Source organism: Cygnus olor, chromosome 19 (assembly GCF_009769625.2).
Source record: "Cygnus olor isolate bCygOlo1 chromosome 19, bCygOlo1.pri.v2, whole genome shotgun sequence".
Lineage (NCBI taxonomy): Eukaryota > Metazoa > Chordata > Aves > Anseriformes > Anatidae > Cygnus > Cygnus olor.
Window position 1 is genome coordinate 9090655 of NC_049187.1, and position 20344 is coordinate 9110998.

The window sequence follows — 20344 nt, forward strand, 5'->3', positions numbered from 1 at the left end:
AGACACAAGGACTCTTATGCAGCAAATAATTTCAAGCGACACAGCAATACAGAGAAGGCAGCGAGGGTCCCAGGAGTGCTGGGGATGCTGAGAACACTGCTAAGTTAGAAACAAAGCAAATGGCACGAGGTGCTATCAGTGCTATTAACAACAATCACCGTGACTGCTGTCAAAACAGCACTATATATAGGACTTCTGTGATGATACAGGTCCCTAGAGGGGAAACACTACTCACAGCACGTGTTTAAAGGCTTGGAGTTACAGTTTGACCTCCCAATACCCTGCTCTCCCCAAATCTTTGCATCTCCCTTGCCAAGCATTCCAAGAAAACAACACTGCATGGAAGTCACACTCGCCCTCTAGCTTAGAAAACAACCCTGCACGTTTCTTTTAGCCACGAGCCATTCTGCAGGGTCACCAGCTGCTGCAGACCCGAGGCTCACGGCTGCTGCTGCAGCCACGTCCCAGCTCTCAGGGCTGCGCCGCGGCCCCACGTCCGCCCCAGGCAGAACACGGGCGGAAAAAGGGGAAACCACAGAGCGATCGGCAGCTCAACCCTTCTCGCTCAAACCTCCTCGTCACCCGCTCGGGGCCGCCTTGCTTGGACCGTCTTGCTCACGGCACTTACCCTGCCGACAGGGAATCCATCAAGTACATGGAAAATAACCCGAGACAGGGCTAGGAGAGTGTCATCTGCTGCCTTCAGTACTGGAGCAGATCGTCCAGGAGGCAGAAAACTTGTGTAATGAAAGCGCTGCCTAGCTCATGGGGCAAGAAGACCTTTTCCTACAAGGTGAAACTGCCTTGTTAAAGAAAATAGAGATGTTTATACACATTTGATTCATATTAGTGGGGGCAACTGCAGAACTCATTCCCAACCAGAGCTGCTGTAGTTAAGTCAAGAAGGAAAAAAAGAAGAAAAGAGGAAACTCTTAAGACAGGAGGTAAGGAGTAAAAAGAAAACTCAAGAAAAAAGCACAAAAAAACACCACAAAACAACAGCAGTAAAAACCTCCTTAGTCAAAACTTACTTCTATTGCTACAAAGTAGTGATCCAACAGATTTTAGCATCTTACTTGCAATCTGATTGAATTTTACATGAAAATAGATGTAATTTCAAAGCCCTGATAACAGGGGAAATTAAACATTTTTTGCAATCAGGAAGGAACTGTATTTATCAGGTGCTCAGTGCAAGCGTGCATTCACTGGCTAAACTAATTAAACATGCATTTCAATAATTAACTGGCAGCACAACCCTAAAGAAAGTAATCAAGCTGGGAATCGCTCCCCTTCAGTAGTTTCCTTCCCCAGTGGTCACACAGCTTCAGCTGAAGACTGCACGGCCAGGTGAGCTGCTCAGCTCCCCAGGGGACACACTCCCTGCACCGGGACATGCTGCAGGCTGCTCGCATCCCCCACGGGCCAGCTCCTGCCTGTCCCATGCACTGCGCTCACCAGAGGCTCTGACTCCTCTTCGTGGACTTCCTTACATAGGAAAGCTATTTCAGAGCCTCCAGATGCACTGCCTGAATTTATTCGTGGTGAGTTTGTACCTGTTTAGCCTCGGCCAGCACTGTAAGCCAGACCGGGCACTCACAGCCCCTTGCTTCCCCCACAGCCCCAGCACCAATCCCCCCCAACAAGCAGTTTCCCCACCAGGCAGCATATCAAACACAGGACGACAAGAAAGGGTGACAAACAAACCAAGATACATGAAAGGAGCCTGACTAGAACTGCCTTTGGTAGAAGCAGGGTGTCCAAAAGCACACGCAGATGCTGGTTTCCCAACCAGCAGTAGCACAGCAGTGGGTCCTTCCAGTGACACCCGAACTGAAATATGCAGACATCCATATACTTACTGCTGCCTGAAAAACATTTGTTCGAGCTGGAGCTCCTGGGAGTGCCAGGATGAAGTGATTTTCACTGCAGTCTTGATAAAGGCATGAAACAAGAGAATCCAGAGGGGAAAACTACGGGGTGTTCTGGAAGCTGCTGGGCCTGCGTGCTGGCTCCACATCTCCTCTTCCACTCGCTGACGGTAGCGTCAGTGCTCAACAGTACTCATTTCAGTTAATTGCTATCTACCATTAGCTACAGAGTACTTACAAGGGATTCAATTCCACTGCATATTTGCTAATAAATACCAAATGACAGCGAGGAAGACAGCTGTATTTAGTTGCATTTACCCTCTTATTAGCAGAGCTGAATACAACCCCATTTCAAGTCATAATGGCTCCGACAAGCTGTGTCATTGTCAGAAATTCAAATTCAAACTTCTGCCACCTGCTTAAAAGCAGAAGTCAGCCAGCGCTCCCCTGCTCACACAGCTCCCCAGGGGGTCACGTGTAGGGTCTTGTGCAGCCAGGGCCACGCGGAATGATTTCCTCTGGGGCTTTGGTTCATAGGGACAGTGAGACCTGAAGGCACATGGGATTTATTTGCTGTTTTAGTAGCGTTTTGTGAAGCACTTATGATGCTGAACTTGTACGTGTAGAGACTTTTTGACCAAAGGACTCCAAAATAGTTACCACTGTGCCTTCATAAAATGTTATCCGTTTTGTGCAAAAGGAAGCCAAAATCCAACAAGGAACTTGTCCGCAGTAAGTCAGCTGTAGAGGATGGACAGGAACCCATAAATTAAGGTTACCATTAAGATGTAAATGTGAATTTCAGCTCATCCTGGTAAACAGTTTCACTTGATACCCAGATTCAAAGCACTTATACAAGATGTAAAAACTTCCCAGGATCTAGGGAAATGAAGATTAAGGAGATACCAGTTTGGAAAATAATTCATTAAAGCATGTTCTGACTCCCAAACTGAACAAATCCAGGAAAACATATGAACTGATCAAAATGCCTCAGAAGAGGGACTGTGCAAGAGAATTCGCTTTCAAGAAGTGAGAACAAATCCTTCTCATCCTTCTAAATCCTTCAAATGAACTCACTGATTTCAGCACAAGGAAAACTTCCCAAGTTCTGCAAGAGCATTCTGCTTGCTTGTACGCTGCTGGGGCCCTCAATGAAATTAATCCATCACGCAGCAGTGAAACAACACTCCTGGGATGATTTCACCAGAAGCGAAGTGCTATTTCCCTCAGTCACTTCCAGAAACCAGAGGGCAACAGAGGACGTGCAGCCTGAATGGCTTTTCATTACAGCGTTACTTTGGCAGCTAGGTCACACACACATCCTCTCGCTGAAGTGTGTGCTCTGATTTAAATCCGCACTGCTCCTGCTACAACACACCCGGAGTTACAATTACGATGCATGTCAGGAAAACAAATATGTTTACAAGCAGTTGACTCACCAGCAGCCATACACCGAAGGCAGCTGACCAGCTCGACACTGTTTTTCTGGTGCTGTTCACCTCCTTTCACCCACCAGCATACAGGGCACATTCACACCAGATTTGTTACTGAAAACGGCTGGATTCTGGTTCAGGGGGGCTATTTTTCCAAATTCTGAAGCAGTGCCCAGCCCTGCACCTAATTCCTGCCCCCCCCCGCCAGCTCGAGCCCACAGAGCTCCACCTCAGAGAGCCACCCCAGCAGCACCGCGCAGCCACACAGGCCGAGGGGCCTTTGGAGACTTCCTATCCTCCACACCCCAGACCACTTTTCTGAAGCTTTCTGAAGCCAAGGAAATCAGCCTGGTTTCCCCAGAAACACGGAGGCCACAGGCCCAAGCCCTTTCTCAGCCTGAGCTGCCTGGAAGGCCCCTCAGCTGCAGCCCCCCTTCTCCTTCCTCCCTCCAGCTGCCAATTTCTCCTGCCTCGGAGCATCGACCCTGGCAGGAAAACAACTGCACATTGACGAGATGCTGCCAAGTCCCAGCAAGGGCAGGGACGCAGCATGGTTAACCCCTGCCTGACAAAGGAAGCCCCCTCTGCCTGGTGCCCCGTCCCTCTCCATGCAGAAGGCCTCATCCTGAACCTGCCCCGCATCCACCCAGCGCCAGCACCCAGGGGCTGCACGCCCTTACTGCCTCACTCCTGCCCACAGACCCAGGGCAGGGCAAACAGATCATCGTGGTGTGAGGCACAAGGCAACGGTAACGAAGTTCATGCCACAGTTTTCCCACTGGCTCCTCAGCACCCTACAGCCGAGCTGGTGCTGTTCCCTTCCTGGCTCATCTGCTTCCCTTAGCCCCCAGCCAAGCATTTCACGCCTTCGGGACCCTTCGCAAGGCGCACGCCACCGGTGCCATGCTCCTGGGCCACCCGGGCATCAAACCAGGGAGGTGCTGAGCGATTGCAGCTCACCGAGAGGCCTCGGAGCACCGCTCACACTTGAAAGGGGCCTGGATGTGCTCTCAGCAGCAGGAACAGCAGGAGCCTGGCCCTCCTTTACAGTCTGCAGAGCTCGCTGAGAAGCCATCAGCGGGAACAGAGGGATCAAGTCCAGTGAAGTCAAACAGCTGACAATTCCTTTTTTCAGACTTCCCCAGGTAAAGGCAACGAAGAGGGTAACACCAGGCCAGAGAACCCCAGCAGGACAGATCTTCCTTGGCCAGGCTGCAGCAGAGCAGATTGTACCAATTCTACGCTGCTCTTCTGCAGCTGTCTCATGCTCCAAGGGCTGTTGAAAGCATTGTCAAGATCCCCCTGAAAATTTCTGGGGTGCCGAATATTCAAAGTTAACCCAGACACGTGTACACTTGGAGAGCTGCCTTGTAAACTCAATGCTCAGGCACGGGTTGCTGCTGCTCCCCCTGGCAGTTTCAGAGCCCCAGGGCACCCCTCTGGATTTCCTAAACACAATGTTCCACACGTCTGAAAAACCAGGAAACGGAGGTCCCCTGAGAGCTCAGATATCAGCTGCACAGCCCTTGCCGGCATCTCAAGTCAGTTTGTGCAGCTCCTCTGCGCAAACCCAGACTCCCCACAACAGCAGCAAAAGTGCTTCTGGGTTCTTCGTGACATTATAGAGAATCTGCGCATGCCATCAGATTAATCTGCAAGCCCATAAATCAGAGTGTGGCAGGATTCCCAGGCGGCCACGCAGTTCACATGCAAGGTGAGAATTATGCTCTGCTCTGCTAATCTGAGAACAGACCCACTGTCTAGCACCATGCAGCACAGCGTGTCGGGCGTCTGCTGGCTCTGTGGGAAACCCTGGAGCTCCAGCATCCTGCAAGCTGGTTTTCCTCCTTCCAGAGGATCATATGGCTTAGTCCTCCGCTGCATTTTCCAGAATTCTCAGCACTTCTGTCCTGGTGCGACTTCGCAGATAACACCTACCCTGGGAACACTTGGGTCCACCACAACGAACAACTGCACGGACCAAGCATACGGAGACAAGTCCCCACTCGTCCCCAGACATGGCACTGCGTGAGGTTTTACTCCGACATGGCGATATCGGTGTGTAAATCCCATGTGAACAGCAGGCAAGCATGCCTTGCTGCATGAGTCGACCCCATAGACCAAAGCATGGTACATCTCTGCAGCTGTGAGATAGACTCTGGTACTGTTCTTCCATAGCAGGAATTTGTATAAAGGGTTTGTTTCTTGGAAAGTCTCCCAGGATATGGCAAGAACGTTATTACTTTCCCTAGTAATTTCCCCATTGCTAGCACAAAATCATGTGTTAGTCCATACAATGATTTGGTTTTTAAGCAAACTGCAAAAATTATGAACAAATACAAAAAGATGATGTCCTTTTTGTGTTCCTTGGAATTGAGCCTTGGGTAAGAGAAAGAAAAGGATGAAGCATCGTATTTAAAATAAATAGTTATATTTTTAAGGTTTTATTTCTATGCCAAAAAGCCTTCTCTGTTTTCCTCAGAGAGTAAAAGACTGCAGCACACCCAACTCCAGTGAAGTGCCCAAGACTCCTCCAAAACTCAGCACCTCTCTCCCATCCCAACACAACGACTCCTGTTACGCCACAGCAGCTGCTCTCCCACCCCTAGGGTGCCAGGGGTGGGTTCTAGAGCACGGAGCAGAGACACCAAATAACCCATGCCCTCTAACAAGGATGGCTCTCAAGACTACACCAGGCCCAGTACAAGCAGCATTGCCAGGCAATCACGCATCCTGCCCAGGGCAGCCCTGATGGGATGTTTGATTTTGGGCGCAGCACGGCCAGCACCCCAGCCAGGAGCTTGCAGCAAGACTACCAAGGGTCTGCGTGCTGCCCTGGCAGCAGCTCTGGCTGCTCCATCACTGAAGAAATCTAAGCTAGAGAAGGTTTTCTGAAGGGTAAACCACTGGCCATGTTCTTCAGAAAACCAGCTCAGAGCAGGAGCAGCTCCGCAGCTTACAGGATGCTCTGTCACTGCTGCATCCAGCCACAGAGCTGTACCTTGCCTACAGCCATGCCTGCTGGGGGGAGGCAGAACAATTCCCATGGGAAAGTGCCCCCCTTCCAAACCAAGCTTCCTAAGGCCATGCTCTTCATTGTTTTAACTTCCAGTTCCTTTTTCTCCCTCCCTCATATTTCTTTCACACCCTCACCTTCCCTGCCACAGCACAGTACGCCCTGCACAGCATTTGTTACCACGCACGTAGGAAGGATGAAGCCATAGGTTTAATGTTCTACCATTATTACCTGCTGACAGAAGCCCACAGCTGAGACAGAATGAGGAACGGGCTGTGGAAACCTCTCCACGGACCTGTTTTAGGTTTAGGATGGCTCCTCGTTGCAACCTGACAGGTGCTGTAAGGGCTGTGCAGAGCGCAGGCTGTGCTGTGGCACTGAAAGAATTCGCTGCTCCCTCTCCCCACCACTGCTAAAGGAGGAAAGAAGATAGCACCAGGGTTACACACATCCAAAGCTAGGGAGCTCATTTTATACTGACTCTTGAATAATGCACGTCTTCAGAAAAATCTCTGCTCCTGCACGGAGACATCTTCATCTTCCAGGGAAACGCTGACAGGGCACGCCAGCAGGCTGTGCTGAGACACGCTTCAGGAGCGCAGGCAGCAGCGACAGGGAGGGCGAGACAGGCGACGAGACAGCTCCTTACCTTAACCCAAGACAGCTCCTCACCTTAACCCGCCAGGCCCTGGAGGCTGCTGACACACGGGAACACCTCCACTTCCCCCAGGGTTCGCGTGCTGGAGAAGCCTGCCTGTTTTAACGCAGGGCACTACGGAACGGCTGCACTCGTGCTGTACAACCAGCCTCCAAGAGCCTTTCAGGAGCAGTTACATCCTCCAGCACACATGGCTTTAATTGGTAATTCGTTTTTTTTTTTTTTTAAATTCCAATCACATGTTTTGAGCTGTTACTTTTCTCTCCCATGTGTATATATATATATATATTTACATCTCCTGTCTCTGTGCCACATTAGCCTCAGGCAACCAGCTCTGGGAGGGAGCTGACAGCCTCGACAGATGACTCAGTTCTCGTTTGGAGCCAGGACTGTACAGCTTCTCCTTCCTCCCCTTCCCAAGGCTGCTGGCAGCGTAGCCACCCCGGCCCTCAGCAGGTGAGCTCTGCCCTCTGCACACAGGCACAGAGCTTCTCCAGACACAGCTGGGGCCTGATCCTGCTTCAGCGGACCTGAAAGGACTCCCTGATGTCCCACGGATCAGGTCCCTCAGAAACAGATTTCTGCCCCAGCAGAACATCAAGCGGTCAGTGTGGGGGAGCCAGGGACAGGTCATGCAACAGCTTTCTCCACTCCTCATCCTTGCGACACCACCTTTGACTTCACATTCGGGTGCTGGGGCCAGCCCCGGTCACAGACAGCAGGGACACAGAGCCCGAAGCAGAGGACGCCAGCAGCATGTGGCCCTGATCCTGCTTCCCGCAGGCAGCAGCCCCACCAGCACAACAGGACCCCTCCACGCCAGGCCGGTCCCAGACACCTGCACAGGTTTCACGGGCTTGCTTTTCCCAGTGCCCATCGTTCACCCAGCCCCGCAAAGTGCTGTGAGCCAGGGGCATGACTGATGACAAGTTTCTGCCAGAAACACCAACACCAAAAAATAGATTTATTGAAGGAAACACATTTTGCTGAGTGAGTTTTCGTTTTCCTCCACAACAGCAGAGGAAAAACTGGGTATTTTCAACCATTTCACTCCTGTGTGATACTCAAGTATCACACAATCAGAGCTCCCTGTCGAACACAGCCTCGGAGCCAGGGGCATTTGATGGCATATTCTCGCTGTTTACACTCCCAGGGGTGCACTTGAAAGGGATGCATGCAGATAACGTGACAGCCTCCCTTTCTCCAGTGCCCTTTCCCAGCAAAGCATCAAACCACATGCTTCAGTCACCTCTTTCCCTCTTTCCTGCTGGCAGCTCCCTGGATTACAGCCCTAATGGATGCCGTCGATACAGGAGCTGGCCAAGGGCTGCAGCCTTAAAATTCTGGCTGCAGTGAACTCGTCTGTTTTATTAGTTAGATGGGGCAGGGGCTCAGACACTCAGTGAGACAAACACGCCAGGAAACGCCTCGAGGCACACACGGGACTCTCACAATTCCAGGACATTCATCTGCATTAAACATGGAAGTCCCTTTTCACCCGCCTCGGCTGGCCCTGAGCTTCCTAAGCAAGCTGCTCCTCCCTGAAATCGGAGGGGATTTTTTTGTCAGAAAGGGAAGAGAACCACACTTTGCTTACGGTGCTTGAGATTTTCATTCAGTCACTGGTGGTTTGTATTTCTGCTTTCATGCTGCAGAAAGCTTGGCCAGTGAACAAGGCGGATCCGACGGCCTCTGTGTTTTGCAGCAGGATACGCTCCCCAGCGCCCTTCTCTCGGTACAGATCTCTGCAGCAGGGAGCTGCCTAGAAAGGGGTTGGTTTCTGGCACAGCGTGAGCTGTGATAACTTTACAGGAGCCCAGTGAGAGCACAGCAGGGAAGGGACCCTTCCCAGAGCACCAGCAGCCGGTGCCCATCCCAGAAGCTTCCTCCCAGCTGCAGGAAGAGGGGTGTGTAGTTTTCTCTTTCCACCTTTCACAACATCCCAAAGACAAGCCCCATGCAGCCAGGACACCCAGGAACTCCACTCGGTTCCCGAGTGATTTAACCCGCAGGTGATTTTCTTATAGGAAAGATTTTTCTCTGACTGCTTCTCTTTTAAAATTAACTGCTCTCTTCTTGGAGCTGGTGAGACAGCTAACTACACAGAAGCACGAGTCCCTGAGCACTCCAACAGCCCGGGAATGTTTGCCTGCCTTCTCCCAGCTGATGCCTGGTTGCCCTGAGAACCCAAATCCAGACCCCACCCCCCCCGGCCACCCAGGCTACTCCTTTCCTCTCCCTGGCCCGTGGGTTGCAGCATCCCCACCACATCTGTGGGGCACACCTCGCAAACAGGCAGAGCCTGGGCTTTAATTCCCCAGCTGCTGAATTTCTGAACAACGTCTCGCTCCCTCCCGCATTAAGCGGAACAGTAGCACCATTGTAATGTCGTGCATTACGAGTGCTGTGCCTGCACAGCTCACTAAAACGAACCCAAAGTCTCCAGTTCCCAGTTAACCTCGTTGACGTGGGTAAGGAAGCACCAAAGGGAAGGAGTGGGAGTCAGGACACTCAGTTCCCAGCTCTGCCACCTATATTTGCTTTCACCCCGAAGGATGTACAACTTCTCACCCTTGAAAACAGGAACAGCATTTCCCAGCAAGGCTGCAATAAAATACTAATGTTCACTAAGCACTCAGTGCCCGGAACGGATGTAACCCTTCGAGGATCCGCTCAGTCGGGTACAGCGGCGTGGGACGTTCGGCAGCACCATAATACAAACCATGAACAACAGTAATTAACAAATAGCCACAGAGAGATGAATATTAATTGATGTTTTCCAGCTCTCCTCAGGCACGAACGGAGGCTTCGCAAATGAGGTTGTTCTTTGGGCACTCCATCTTGGTAGCGCAGATCACAGGAAAGCAGCCGGGATACTCAAAGAACAGATAGAGCCCAGCGGCCAGCAAAAACCCCAGGGGTGTCGAGGACGCTAAGGGAACATATTCTGACAGAGTAACGAAGCAAACCCCTCAATTTCGCCTGTAAACACGCACAGCAAACCCCTCCTTTCTACCTGGAATTGGCACAGGTTTATTTTTTAATCAATGCATGGGGAAACTCCACTGCACGCGCAGGCCACTCGCCCGTCCCAGCTGTGCACAAGCACCAGGCAAGCAGCAAATCAAGTGATTGCGCCAGGTCTCATCACAGACCAGCAGCAGGAGCCATGTCCGCAGCGAGCTCAGCACGACACCCAGGAAGGGGGCTCGGGGGCGATGCTTTGCCCAGGCACCAGCCCTCTGCATCTGCCCCTCGGCAGCCAGAGCAGGGGAGGGGAGCGGAGCTGGGTCCCCAGGGCAGGCGAGGAGCCCGGCACGGCGCATGTTCAGAGCTGCTTCCCAGGGGCATAACGCAGCCGGCATTTTCTGCAGCTCAGGGAGCAAACAGCATAGATCAACTGACAACATGAAGTTTTATCCATACATTTTTCAAAGCAGCTTCCAAGACAGAACAGCTGCTTTTGGGTGGAGCCAGGGCTCAACATGAAATGGCTCCTACACCGAGGTATGTCAGTAGTATGAACACAGATTAAGAAAACAGCCTTAAAATGGGGGAAATACGTTTCTCCTGCAGCATCTGGAGCAGAGGTGCATTTACGACAAACTCCTAGAGAAGAGCCACGCAATGAACCTGGCTGCTCCAGAGGAACGCAAAGAGCAATAGGAGAGCACAAAGGGAGACAAGACAATCAGATGGCTGAAATCCCTGCAGGCGTAGCAGCTGCACAGACCTCCTGGCTCGCAGAAGCAGACGAAGCTTCTTGAGATTATGAATGATGTAGCTGAGAGTCAGAAAGCAAAGGCCTGTGGTTCCAGTGCCTATCTTCCTCGGACAAAATCCTGGAAGAAAACTGGGAATAGAAGACTTGAGCTATTTATTTCTACCCTGACAGTAGCAACTAGATAGTAGCACTGCCTTCCAAGTAATTCATTCAGGTTTTGTGCTATTGCTCCAGTGTCTATGGCTTTGCTCCCTGACAGGGCCTTTTTATTTCAGTGAAAACAATAAGGAAAAACAATCGGGTATTAATGAGACACCTCAGCACGTGCTTGCTCCTCCATTTCCATGCTTGCATGGGACAGGAATCAGCCAGGCACATGCAGGATCAGGCCGTGACACCAGTTTGGAGTTTGACTACCCACGTGGAGGGCTCGGTGCAGTGCCTCAAACACTCAGCTCTAGGAAGAGCCTGCATTGGCCCCACTCCTGGGGTTGAGTGAGGTGCCCTCACTAGCCCTGGCCTTCCACCCCAGCAGACATCAGTTAAGCAGCACTGCAGCGCAACTCGCTCATTTCATATCACCCTTGAAACTGCATTGTAATGATAAATTTTCACTTCCTTCCCTAGGTAGTTGCACAACGCCGCCAGGCATTGCTCAGCCAGCAGCTGCGCCTCCCTCCCACCTCCTCGGCGGGGTGTCCCCTGCCTTACGCTGCCAGCTCGCCGCGCTGGACGACAGATGTGGCCTCTGCAGGTAGCCTGCCAACAAGATTCCTCCTACTTCCTTCAGCTTTCAGCAGGAGAAGGAAAAAAATCCCGCTTACACCACTTAAATTCTCAGCCAGTTAGAAAAATTGGCTCCCTCAAGTAATGTTTAATTAAAAGTATCCTAACGGAGAGAGCAGCTCGGTGAATGGAAAGCTCTCCCACTGATGATATATAAATAGCCCAGGCCCAGAATTCAGCAGCCCCGCTTTGTGGTCGGGCTCCGCAGCCTGCGCGCCCAGGCGGTGTTTGTGTTGCACGGCTTCGGTCAGCGTGTTTGGGAACAGGGAAGTGGCTTCGGGTTCTGGGCGCTGGGCTGGCCCATCAGTGACACATGCAGCTGGCCTGGGAGGGGGGAGACAAAGTACACTCAAGCAGCAATTTGGAGACAAAGCTGTTCTTACGGCAGAACAGCATCAGGATATAAATAAGACAGCCCCCGAATTGAAGAAATGTGCTGCTGGTGGCTCCTCGCAGAGTAAGGCCTGACAGCTCAGACTCGCTCTTCAGGCAAGGCTGAATGCAAGCCTGGACATCACCAGAAGTGCAAAGATACAAAACAGCAAAAAAGCAGCCACACCAGCACAAAAAGATGCAGTTTATGTTCTCTGATCAGCCAGATCTGCTGGAGTGGAGGCAAGGCAGCAGGGAGCACGAAGCAGGGCTAGAACATGAGAGTACAGGCGACGAGGCTTCAGACATGCCCGTGTTTGCTCTAGGGAGAGCACAAACTGCACGTAGCTACGGTGCACTAACAAAGCTGTTTTATGTAAGATCAGGAATAAATCCAGTGTCTGGGACATTCTCATCACTGACCTGGAGAAGGGGAATGCAAACCAAGCTGCGCAGCCAGCTCCTGTCTCCTTCGCCCAGATATTTCTGGTCTCCCATCACAGCCGAGTCTCTGCTGTCGTCACCAGAGCAGTCGTGGTTCAGAGGAATACCCACAAAGGATTTTTTAAATCACTCTAACAACAAATAGTTCTCTCAGCCTTCATAAAGGGTTCTCATCCTTTGGTGCAATAGGCACTGCTTCCCTCAGTTACTTCACAAATAATAGGCAACAGATCCCCAATTAGTTATGTCCACCAGGAAAACAGAAACTAATTACACCCGAGAAGATTTTCATAAGCAGACAGTGGTGCAGACGCCACCCAAAGCTCCGACCAGCCCCGGATCCAGCAGGAGCCAGAGCAGGACTCCCTCATTAGACAAGCAAATCGCAGCACCTGGGCACTGCGATCCACCTGCAACCTGGTGGCAAGGGGCCTTTAGCACCACAGACCCCAAAGACCTTCGCCACCCTTACCACTCCCCCAGCCTCCTGCTTACAGCCACGGGCAGTGCCACTCGCTCTCGCTGCAGCATCCCAGGGTGGAAGGGTCAAAAGCTGCCTCCCTTCAAACCCACACCCAGGCCCTGGGGTGACCAAATACAGTGTAAATGTTCCTCTGATGGCGGAACGGGCTTCACAGGGTGTCAAGACAACAAGCACAGGGTCTGTCAGCAAGCACAGCATGGGGAAGAGCAGCACAGGATCGTGACTTGTATGTGCGCACACATCAAATTAACTCCCCCGAGACAATCGGTTGTATTGCAGCAGCACCTAGAGGTCAGAAGACAAAGACCACGCCATGCTAGGCACTGTACAGATATCAGGTACCTCCCCTTCCCAAAACACATACAGGTGAGGAGATGTCTTTCCCTATGTCCCACAAGGTGGGACATGGGACAATCAAATGGGATGGCCAAGGCCCTGGGGCAACCTGCGTGACACCCAGACACCAACTCGCAGCCTGAGGCTGGAACGGCAGCGGGTCGACAAATGTTCTGCTGGGCTTTGCTCTGGGATGAGCACACCGCTCATAAACGCTGGAACTACGAGCAAGTTGTTCGAAACTGTCCCAAACAGATGTCAACAAAACCACTACTGCACACTAAGCTACCAGGGAATTTTTGTCCATGTCACCTATTATGCAGCACAGCTATTTCAGAAGTGTTTGTCCTGTTTTTTTTTTTTTGTTTGTTTGTTTCTGTTTAAGAACATCTCTCTGCCTAAATCAGACCAACTGCATAGGCCTACAGAAGAAAAATTGCTGTTTTAGACACAAAAAGAAATACATTCTCAAATGTAATAAGCAGTTTCAAGATAGATCTACATACTCAAGGGACAAGAAAGGGCCATTCCCAGTTTCCTGGTGGTGCAAAGCAGCACATTTTCACTGATACACCGACTCATCCCCACTCCACAAAACCCCATCCAGTCACACCACTCGCACCACCGCTGTTCCGGGACATGGGCACTGCGGCCTTTGGGCCATGGGCATGCAGCCACAGCAGCTGACACCTCCGGCAGGCACCCAGGTGCTCAGCCAGCCACCAGCACAAGGTGTGCTCCCTCTCCCGAGCCCCAATGTTTCCATCACCGACTTCCAGGGGCTGCAGTAGCTGCTGCCAGCAGCACAGCGGTACCCGCAGCGAGTCCACCCATGTCCCTTCCCCGTCCTGCAGAAGAAGCAAACCACCCTGCCATCCTCCTGCGACCCAACAGCCCTCCTACCTTCACACTGAGGATTTCCAGCGGGGCACCAAGCTTTTTGTCACCACAACGCTGCTCAAACCCAGCCCAAGTTAATAGAGAGCCAGTAATTATCAACAGAAGGCTTATTCATATGAACATTCAGGAAAATTCCCAACGAATGCCAGAAGTCGTGCTGCCAGCGGTGCTAATTTTTGTCTCTGCAGGTAGGCAGACAGAAAATATTTGTCTTCTTTCTAAGAGGTGGTATTCAATTATATCTTAAAAGAAAGCAATGCACAACTTTTTTTTTCTTTTGAATGAACAGAACACAACATTGCTTTTAATATTATATAAACTCCAATCTTCTAAAGTTGTGAAAGTTAACAAGTACTAGCACCCAGAAAGTGACTGGAGGATGCCAGGGTGTTGTGATTCCTTGGACACCTATGCAAAATGAACAGGAACTGTTCCAGAGCAGAGTCCACCCTAGCGGTGGAGTTTTTCCCACAATTTGCCTTGTAAACACAGGCTTATCCTGTCTTAACCCTGTGCCGAGTTATGCCCTCTCTCGCTGCCCTCCACAGCAGAAAGCCAACAACTCCTCCACCTCAGTTTCCCAGCAGAACAGGAGAAAGTCACCTTCTCTAGAAAGATCCCCAGTGCTCTCAGAGAGCACTCTAATTGCCTGGCGCACATTCAGGTCAGGTACCCACTGAAGTGACTTTAATGAGCGAGATGGAGACTGTTTACAGCACAATCAAGAGAAGTTCGTAAACATTACAGCAGCCAGCAGCTCCCCTGAATGCACGGCACCGCAAGAGAACAGAGCAAGGGAGGAGAAGGGGAGGCCTGGGGGGGACACCAAGGAAGGAAGAATGAATGAGGCACGTTTTTATCTGAGGTTTTCATGCTGGATTTATACATTTCACTCCCAGACTCAGATATCTCCAGGGGAGCTTTAAAAAGCAAATGGCCAAATCCAGCAGAGCTCCCTGGCCAGCAGCAGGCTCGCCCTGCCTTGACATACACAACTCTCAGGAACCACACTCCTAGGGAATCATTTGATGGGCTTGGTGCTGGCCACTTCCCACCCGTTGAGGCCAGCCAGCACAAAAAGACAAGCAAGATCCTCTGCAGCTGTGGAGAAGAGGAGGACACCTGCTGCAAGCAGGCATTTCATGGGCCTCTCAGTCCACATTCTGTCCAACCGAAGTCCTCAGATGTCACACACAGCTGAACTGGACACACGTAGATTAGCACCAGCCTAAAACACCACAGAAAGTAAAGCACCAGCCCAGGCTTACGTCCATGCTTGCTCAGCTCAGGTTTGTGGGGTGTGACCAGAGAGCTCCATGTTGCCAGCAGGCCCCAAACGCTCCCATTTCACTGCACGCTTCTTTCCAGCCCAGCCCTCTTCCTCTCCCTGGCCGAGGGGTCCGGCACCCCCTGCCCACACAGGGGCCCACTGCAGGTCTTACAAGGGAGTTACTGCTCCGAGGGAAAATAAACACACATGGAGAGAGACTTTGATACTATTTGATAGTAGTCATTAGAGCTTTACTACCTGAGGAGTCACCCGAGCTTCTGTCACCCCAGACGTGCCTACTGCCAGACAGAGCTTAGAGTCATTTATTCCAAGCTAGAAGTTTCTACAGGGCAACGCAAGTGAAGCTACAGAGAAACTCACAGAGTTACAACCCCAGTTGGCAGCACAGGCTCCACTGGCACACATTTCCAAGGCCTGCAGAGCGCTGCAGGAGCTGCCCAGACGAAGTCACCAAGTCACATTCCCCACGGCTCCTCTGCACAGCTGGCAGCGCTGCCTACGGTGCAGGACAGGCCCACAGGGGGGTACACAGCCCCCCACCAGGATTTCCACCCCAAAAATGACAAGTCAATTCCCCAAAAAGTTTTCAAGAAAAAACAAAAAAAAAAAAGAAAAGAAAAGAAAAGAGATCAAGCCTGATGAAAAGCCAGTGCATTTCTCTGCAGCTCCTGTGCTGCCAGGGCAGGCAGACCAACAGCTTTAGCCGCATTGACTTTTCATTTTCCCCAGGAGCTGACACACCAGAAAACACCTGCTTCCCTAATGAACCAATACTTGCAACTAGACATCCTACTAGCTGCTTTTCTAATAATTGCAAAGCAGAGAAAGTGAATTGATGGAAAACTACTATCTTGCATGCAGTACGAGTATCCCCCTCCCATCCAAACACTGCGTTACCCCCACTTGTGACTACTAGAGGGGAAATAAAACACAACGAGGCTATAACAGAATAAACAACAACACTCCAAGCAACACTGCTGGGCCTCAAATCGCCTCCTGCTCAGACTTTCTGATTTTTTGACCTGGACGAAAAGGAGAGCCAAGCCCTGGTATTTGCATAAGCCCCAGAGAGCCTGAAGCTATTTTCTCCAGCCTTGCACAAATCTGTGTAGCGCCCAATTTTAAAGCTGAGCCTTAAAGTCTCTGCAGTGCGACTGAGAGCCTCCCATACAAAAACGCCCAGCACAGGCGAGGTCTCAGCATCCTCAGCACATGGTGCCGATGGCTCCGGGCTGGTGCCGAGGCAAACCCCGGCTCCCCCCCAGTATCCTCAGCCCCCCCCCCGTCCTAGGAACTGGGCTGGAGCCACCCCACGGGGGGAGCGCCACGTCCCGGCGTCTTTCACCCCGCTCCTCCTGGGTGCAGCGGCCCTCTCCCTTCCCGGGAGGAGGCTCCTACCCTTCCCCTCCCCTCCGCTCCTCCCGGCGGGGGGCTGCTGGGTCCCGGGGCCGCCCGGGAGGCTCCGGAGGCGGCGAGCAGGGACCGATCCTACCGGGGCCCCGATCCCCAGCCCCCGGCCCGGCCCCGCTCACCTCGAGTAGAGCCGGCGGGCGGCGGAGCCCGGGCTGTCGGCGGCGGGCAGGCACGCCATGGGCACCGGCACCAGCACCGGCCCCGGCCCCGCCGCAGCCCGGGACCGGGCACCGGAGTATGGCAGCGGCGGGAAGTGATGCGCCGAGCAAAGAAACTCGCGGGCAGGCCCCTCCTCCGGCTGATGTCAGCCCCGGGCGGGCAGCGGCCCTTCCTCCTCCTCCTCCTCCTCCTCCTCCCTCCGGCCCGGCCGCGGGGCTCCGCGCTGCCGCCGCCCCGGGAGCCGCCGCTGGCCCCGGAGCGAAGCAGCTCCCCTGGGGTGCCCTCACCCTGGGGTGCCCTCACCCTGGGGTGCCCGCCTGCCCCCGGTGCCCACGTCGAGGCGCAGGCACGGCTCCTGCACAAAGGGCTTGGTGCAGTAGCAAACCATCCTGCCTCCAGCCGCTCGGCTCCGCTGTAAAACCTCTCCCGGCTCGCTCAGCTGAGGCTCTGCTCCCAGCACCAAGTGCCTGCACCTGGAGGAGCACCGGGACCTGGCCCAGCTGCAGCCACGCCAGCAGCAGGGGTGCGCCAGCAGCCCCCCGGCAGCCTGGCACCAGCACCCGCCGCCAGGAGCCACCGACCAAGCAGCCAGGACCTGTGGCGGCGAGGAACACGCTCGGAAAAGGGATGTTTCCCTCCAGCCCACGGCAGCTGTCCCGTTGGACGCTGGCACCTCTTTTATTTATTGTCTCTCAGGTGTCCAGAGCTGGAGGCAGGGCGCTTCAAATGCTGCATGCGTCTCCCACTGTTTTCCACAGCCTGCAACGCTCCTCTAGGTTCGTGAGCTGATCGCTCGGCAGGAGCCTGCCTGTAAATGAGTGCTGCTTATCCAGCAACACCAAATTAAACATCATTATCGTCGCAGACTCCCCAAAGAAGTGCAGGCATAAATTGTGGCTTTCGGCGGGTTCCAGCAGCTCGCTCTGCAGTCCCGTCAGCCGTGCGGTCATGTGGGACCCTGCGGTCATGGGGAATCCAGAGCCACGTCCCACTTTCTGGCGCGTTTCACCCTAGGGACCTGCGCAAAAGCCCCTCTCAAGAGCAAGCAGAGATCCTGCTCAGGGAAAAACACCATCAATAACACCCTACTAGCAAACCACAAAAGCCTCTCTCCCAAGAATTAATTGATTGGGCATTTAAATCCAAAAGAAGGCTCATAAACAAAGTTGTATCTGTGTCTTAGCTTTGTAGTGGTCTCAGTTGTGCAGATTAACCACAGCAGCAGAAGCAGAACCCATCCTGCTGAGAGCCCAGGGAGGAGCAGGGGGGTCCTGGTGAGCGCCGCCCCACACAGCAGAAAGGGAGCCCCTCAGCACCCCGAACAGGCAGCCAGGAGGACCCCAGGCAGACCCACAGGCCAGGCTGGGGTGCCATGCCTCACACCAGCCAGCGTTTCACCCAGGTTTGCGGTTTCTCAGAGAGCAGCAAGCATCCTGGCACAAGCAGCCGTTCATGAGTGCATGGGAAGGGGTAACCATTCAGCCCGATGAGATTCTGTATTTCCAGAAGAGGGGGTTGTCCGTGCCTCCCCACAAGCCCCTCTTCAAGTAAAAAAAAAGAAAAGTGAACAAGATAAAAAGCAGCTGCTCTTGCCTCTGGCTACAGAGCTTCCTCAACCACAGGAGACAGAGGGTGCTTTGCTGCCCAGGGCCCACAGCGCTGGGTCTGCATTTAATGAACGTGGGCAGATAGAGTAATTGCCCTTTAGAGAAACAATGCTGGAAAGGGGAGCAAGAGAAAGGCGGGTGGAGGCCAGCTTCCAGTTTGGGCTCACGCCAGATCTATGGTATTCCACAGAGCTCTGAGCAAACGAGTCACCCACACGCTAATGACACAGGAATCGCCGGGTCGAATTCCCCAGCCTGGGTTATGCGGGAGGTCAGGCTAAGATGAGCGTAATGGTCCCCTTTGGCCCTAAAATTCATGAATTTGCTATGGATAATTTATCATCTGACAAACTCAGTTTCTTTCTCTTCTTGTACAAGTGGCAAACGGGTCACAATAGATTTGAATTCATTAGATGAAATAATTCAATTACTTTGCTGTGGGTTGGGTTTGGTTAACCCTACATATTCATGCCAAGAGCTCCCTGCAAGTAGTTGGACCTAAGCCACAGCTCAGATCTCTTGCTCAGCTGCAATGAACCAGGCAGATTACATGTGTGCAGAGAGAAAGAAACCCCAATGCTTTTAAAAAAATACCACTAATTCATCTGGTGGATTGTGTCCACATTGCATCACACGTTGGGAAAGAGATGGAGAATTAGAACGACTCCAGATGAATGTGTTCAAGAGTGACCTATGAGAAAAAGGTAAAAGAAATGGATTTGTTCAGTTTGGGTAAGATCAAGAGAAAGTGGAGTAATAATCTTTAAATATGAATAGGGCTGCTGCAAAAAAACAACAGTGGATCACAAGAAAGGGGGTAGCATACAGAATAGGATAGAATCCATCACAGGAGATGAAGGGTTTGTGTTAGATAGACATTACTTACCTCTGCTGACAAATACCACTGCCAACAGCTTTTTATTCATTGTAAGACACCTCTGATTGCTAGTAAAGAGCAAGACCCATGAAATTACCTGAGTTCTTCTTCCTCCTGGTTACTGAACGCCTCTGTGTCTGAGCACAGGCTGGATTCAACTTCACTTCATGCACAAACCCAGGCAGAATCACAACTCTAAGTGACAGGATTGCGGGATTCTTAACTCCCTGAGGCGTTCTTAGTATTTCTTTAAGGCACCGATATCCAAAGCTATCACAACACAGCACAGAGGAGCTCTAACTATCGCCACGTTTCCTACCATTTAGAAGAGACAACCGTGAAAGCAACAAGGCACAGAAAGCCGAGGGAAAGGCGGTGACTAACACAGAACAGCGATGCACTAGCCAGCCAGCAGATTTTGCAAAGCATATATGGATCATGAGGATTTAGGACCATTCCCCCACCGCCTTGATGTCTTCACCATCCAGACACACCAAGGAGTCAGGCACTTCCTCCAAGACATTAAGATCTCTCTTAATTAGCATGGTAGCTTTCCTGTGGCTCCTGAAATGGATTGCTGGTGGCCTCTGCTGGGGTTTACGTGCAAGAAAAGCATTGTAATTCAGGCTCCCAACACCGACAGACCCAAGCTGGAATCGCTGCTGAACTGACACTATAATCGCCAGCTCTTACTAGCAACAGCTGGAATTATACACCATCACCTTGAACTGTCTTTTTTTTTTTTCCAAACTGGCAGGTTCTGAAAGCACATTGCTATTACACTGCATTCGGAAAAAAAGGCTGACATTTTCTAAATTCCTTTAAAGGTAGCCTGCAAGGAAAAGCAGGCTGTGGTCTCAGTTTCTGTGGATATAGAAGAGAATATTTTTTCTTGCACTCATTTTGTTGTGACTGCCTGTGAAAGAACACAGGTGATCCTAGTATACAGGTGATCCTAGTGTATGGACAGGTGCAT

At 52.0% G+C, this 20344-nt stretch overlaps 1 protein-coding gene across 5 annotated transcripts in view; it reads right to left on the reverse strand.

The window, feature by feature from the left end:
- GPSM1 (G protein signaling modulator 1) overlaps nucleotides 1–20344 on the reverse strand; it is a 78956-nt gene that overhangs the window by 54653 nt on the left and 3959 nt on the right. Inside the window, exon 1 of one of the 5 annotated variants that reach the window (XM_040531000.1) lies at nucleotides 17480–17925. The exons of 1 other annotated variant lie outside the window; for it this stretch is intronic. Coding sequence is in view for 2 of the 4 variants with exons in the window: in XM_040530998.1 (XP_040386932.1) it covers nucleotides 1860–2017 (158 nt within the window). In the remaining 2 variants the exon portion in view is untranslated. Of the gene's footprint in view, nucleotides 1–1859; nucleotides 2117–12575; nucleotides 13299–16844; nucleotides 17008–17479; nucleotides 17926–20344 lie in introns of those variants that run through there. 3 more of the 5 variants (XM_040530999.1, XM_040531001.1, XM_040530998.1) reach the window with 3 other exon arrangements.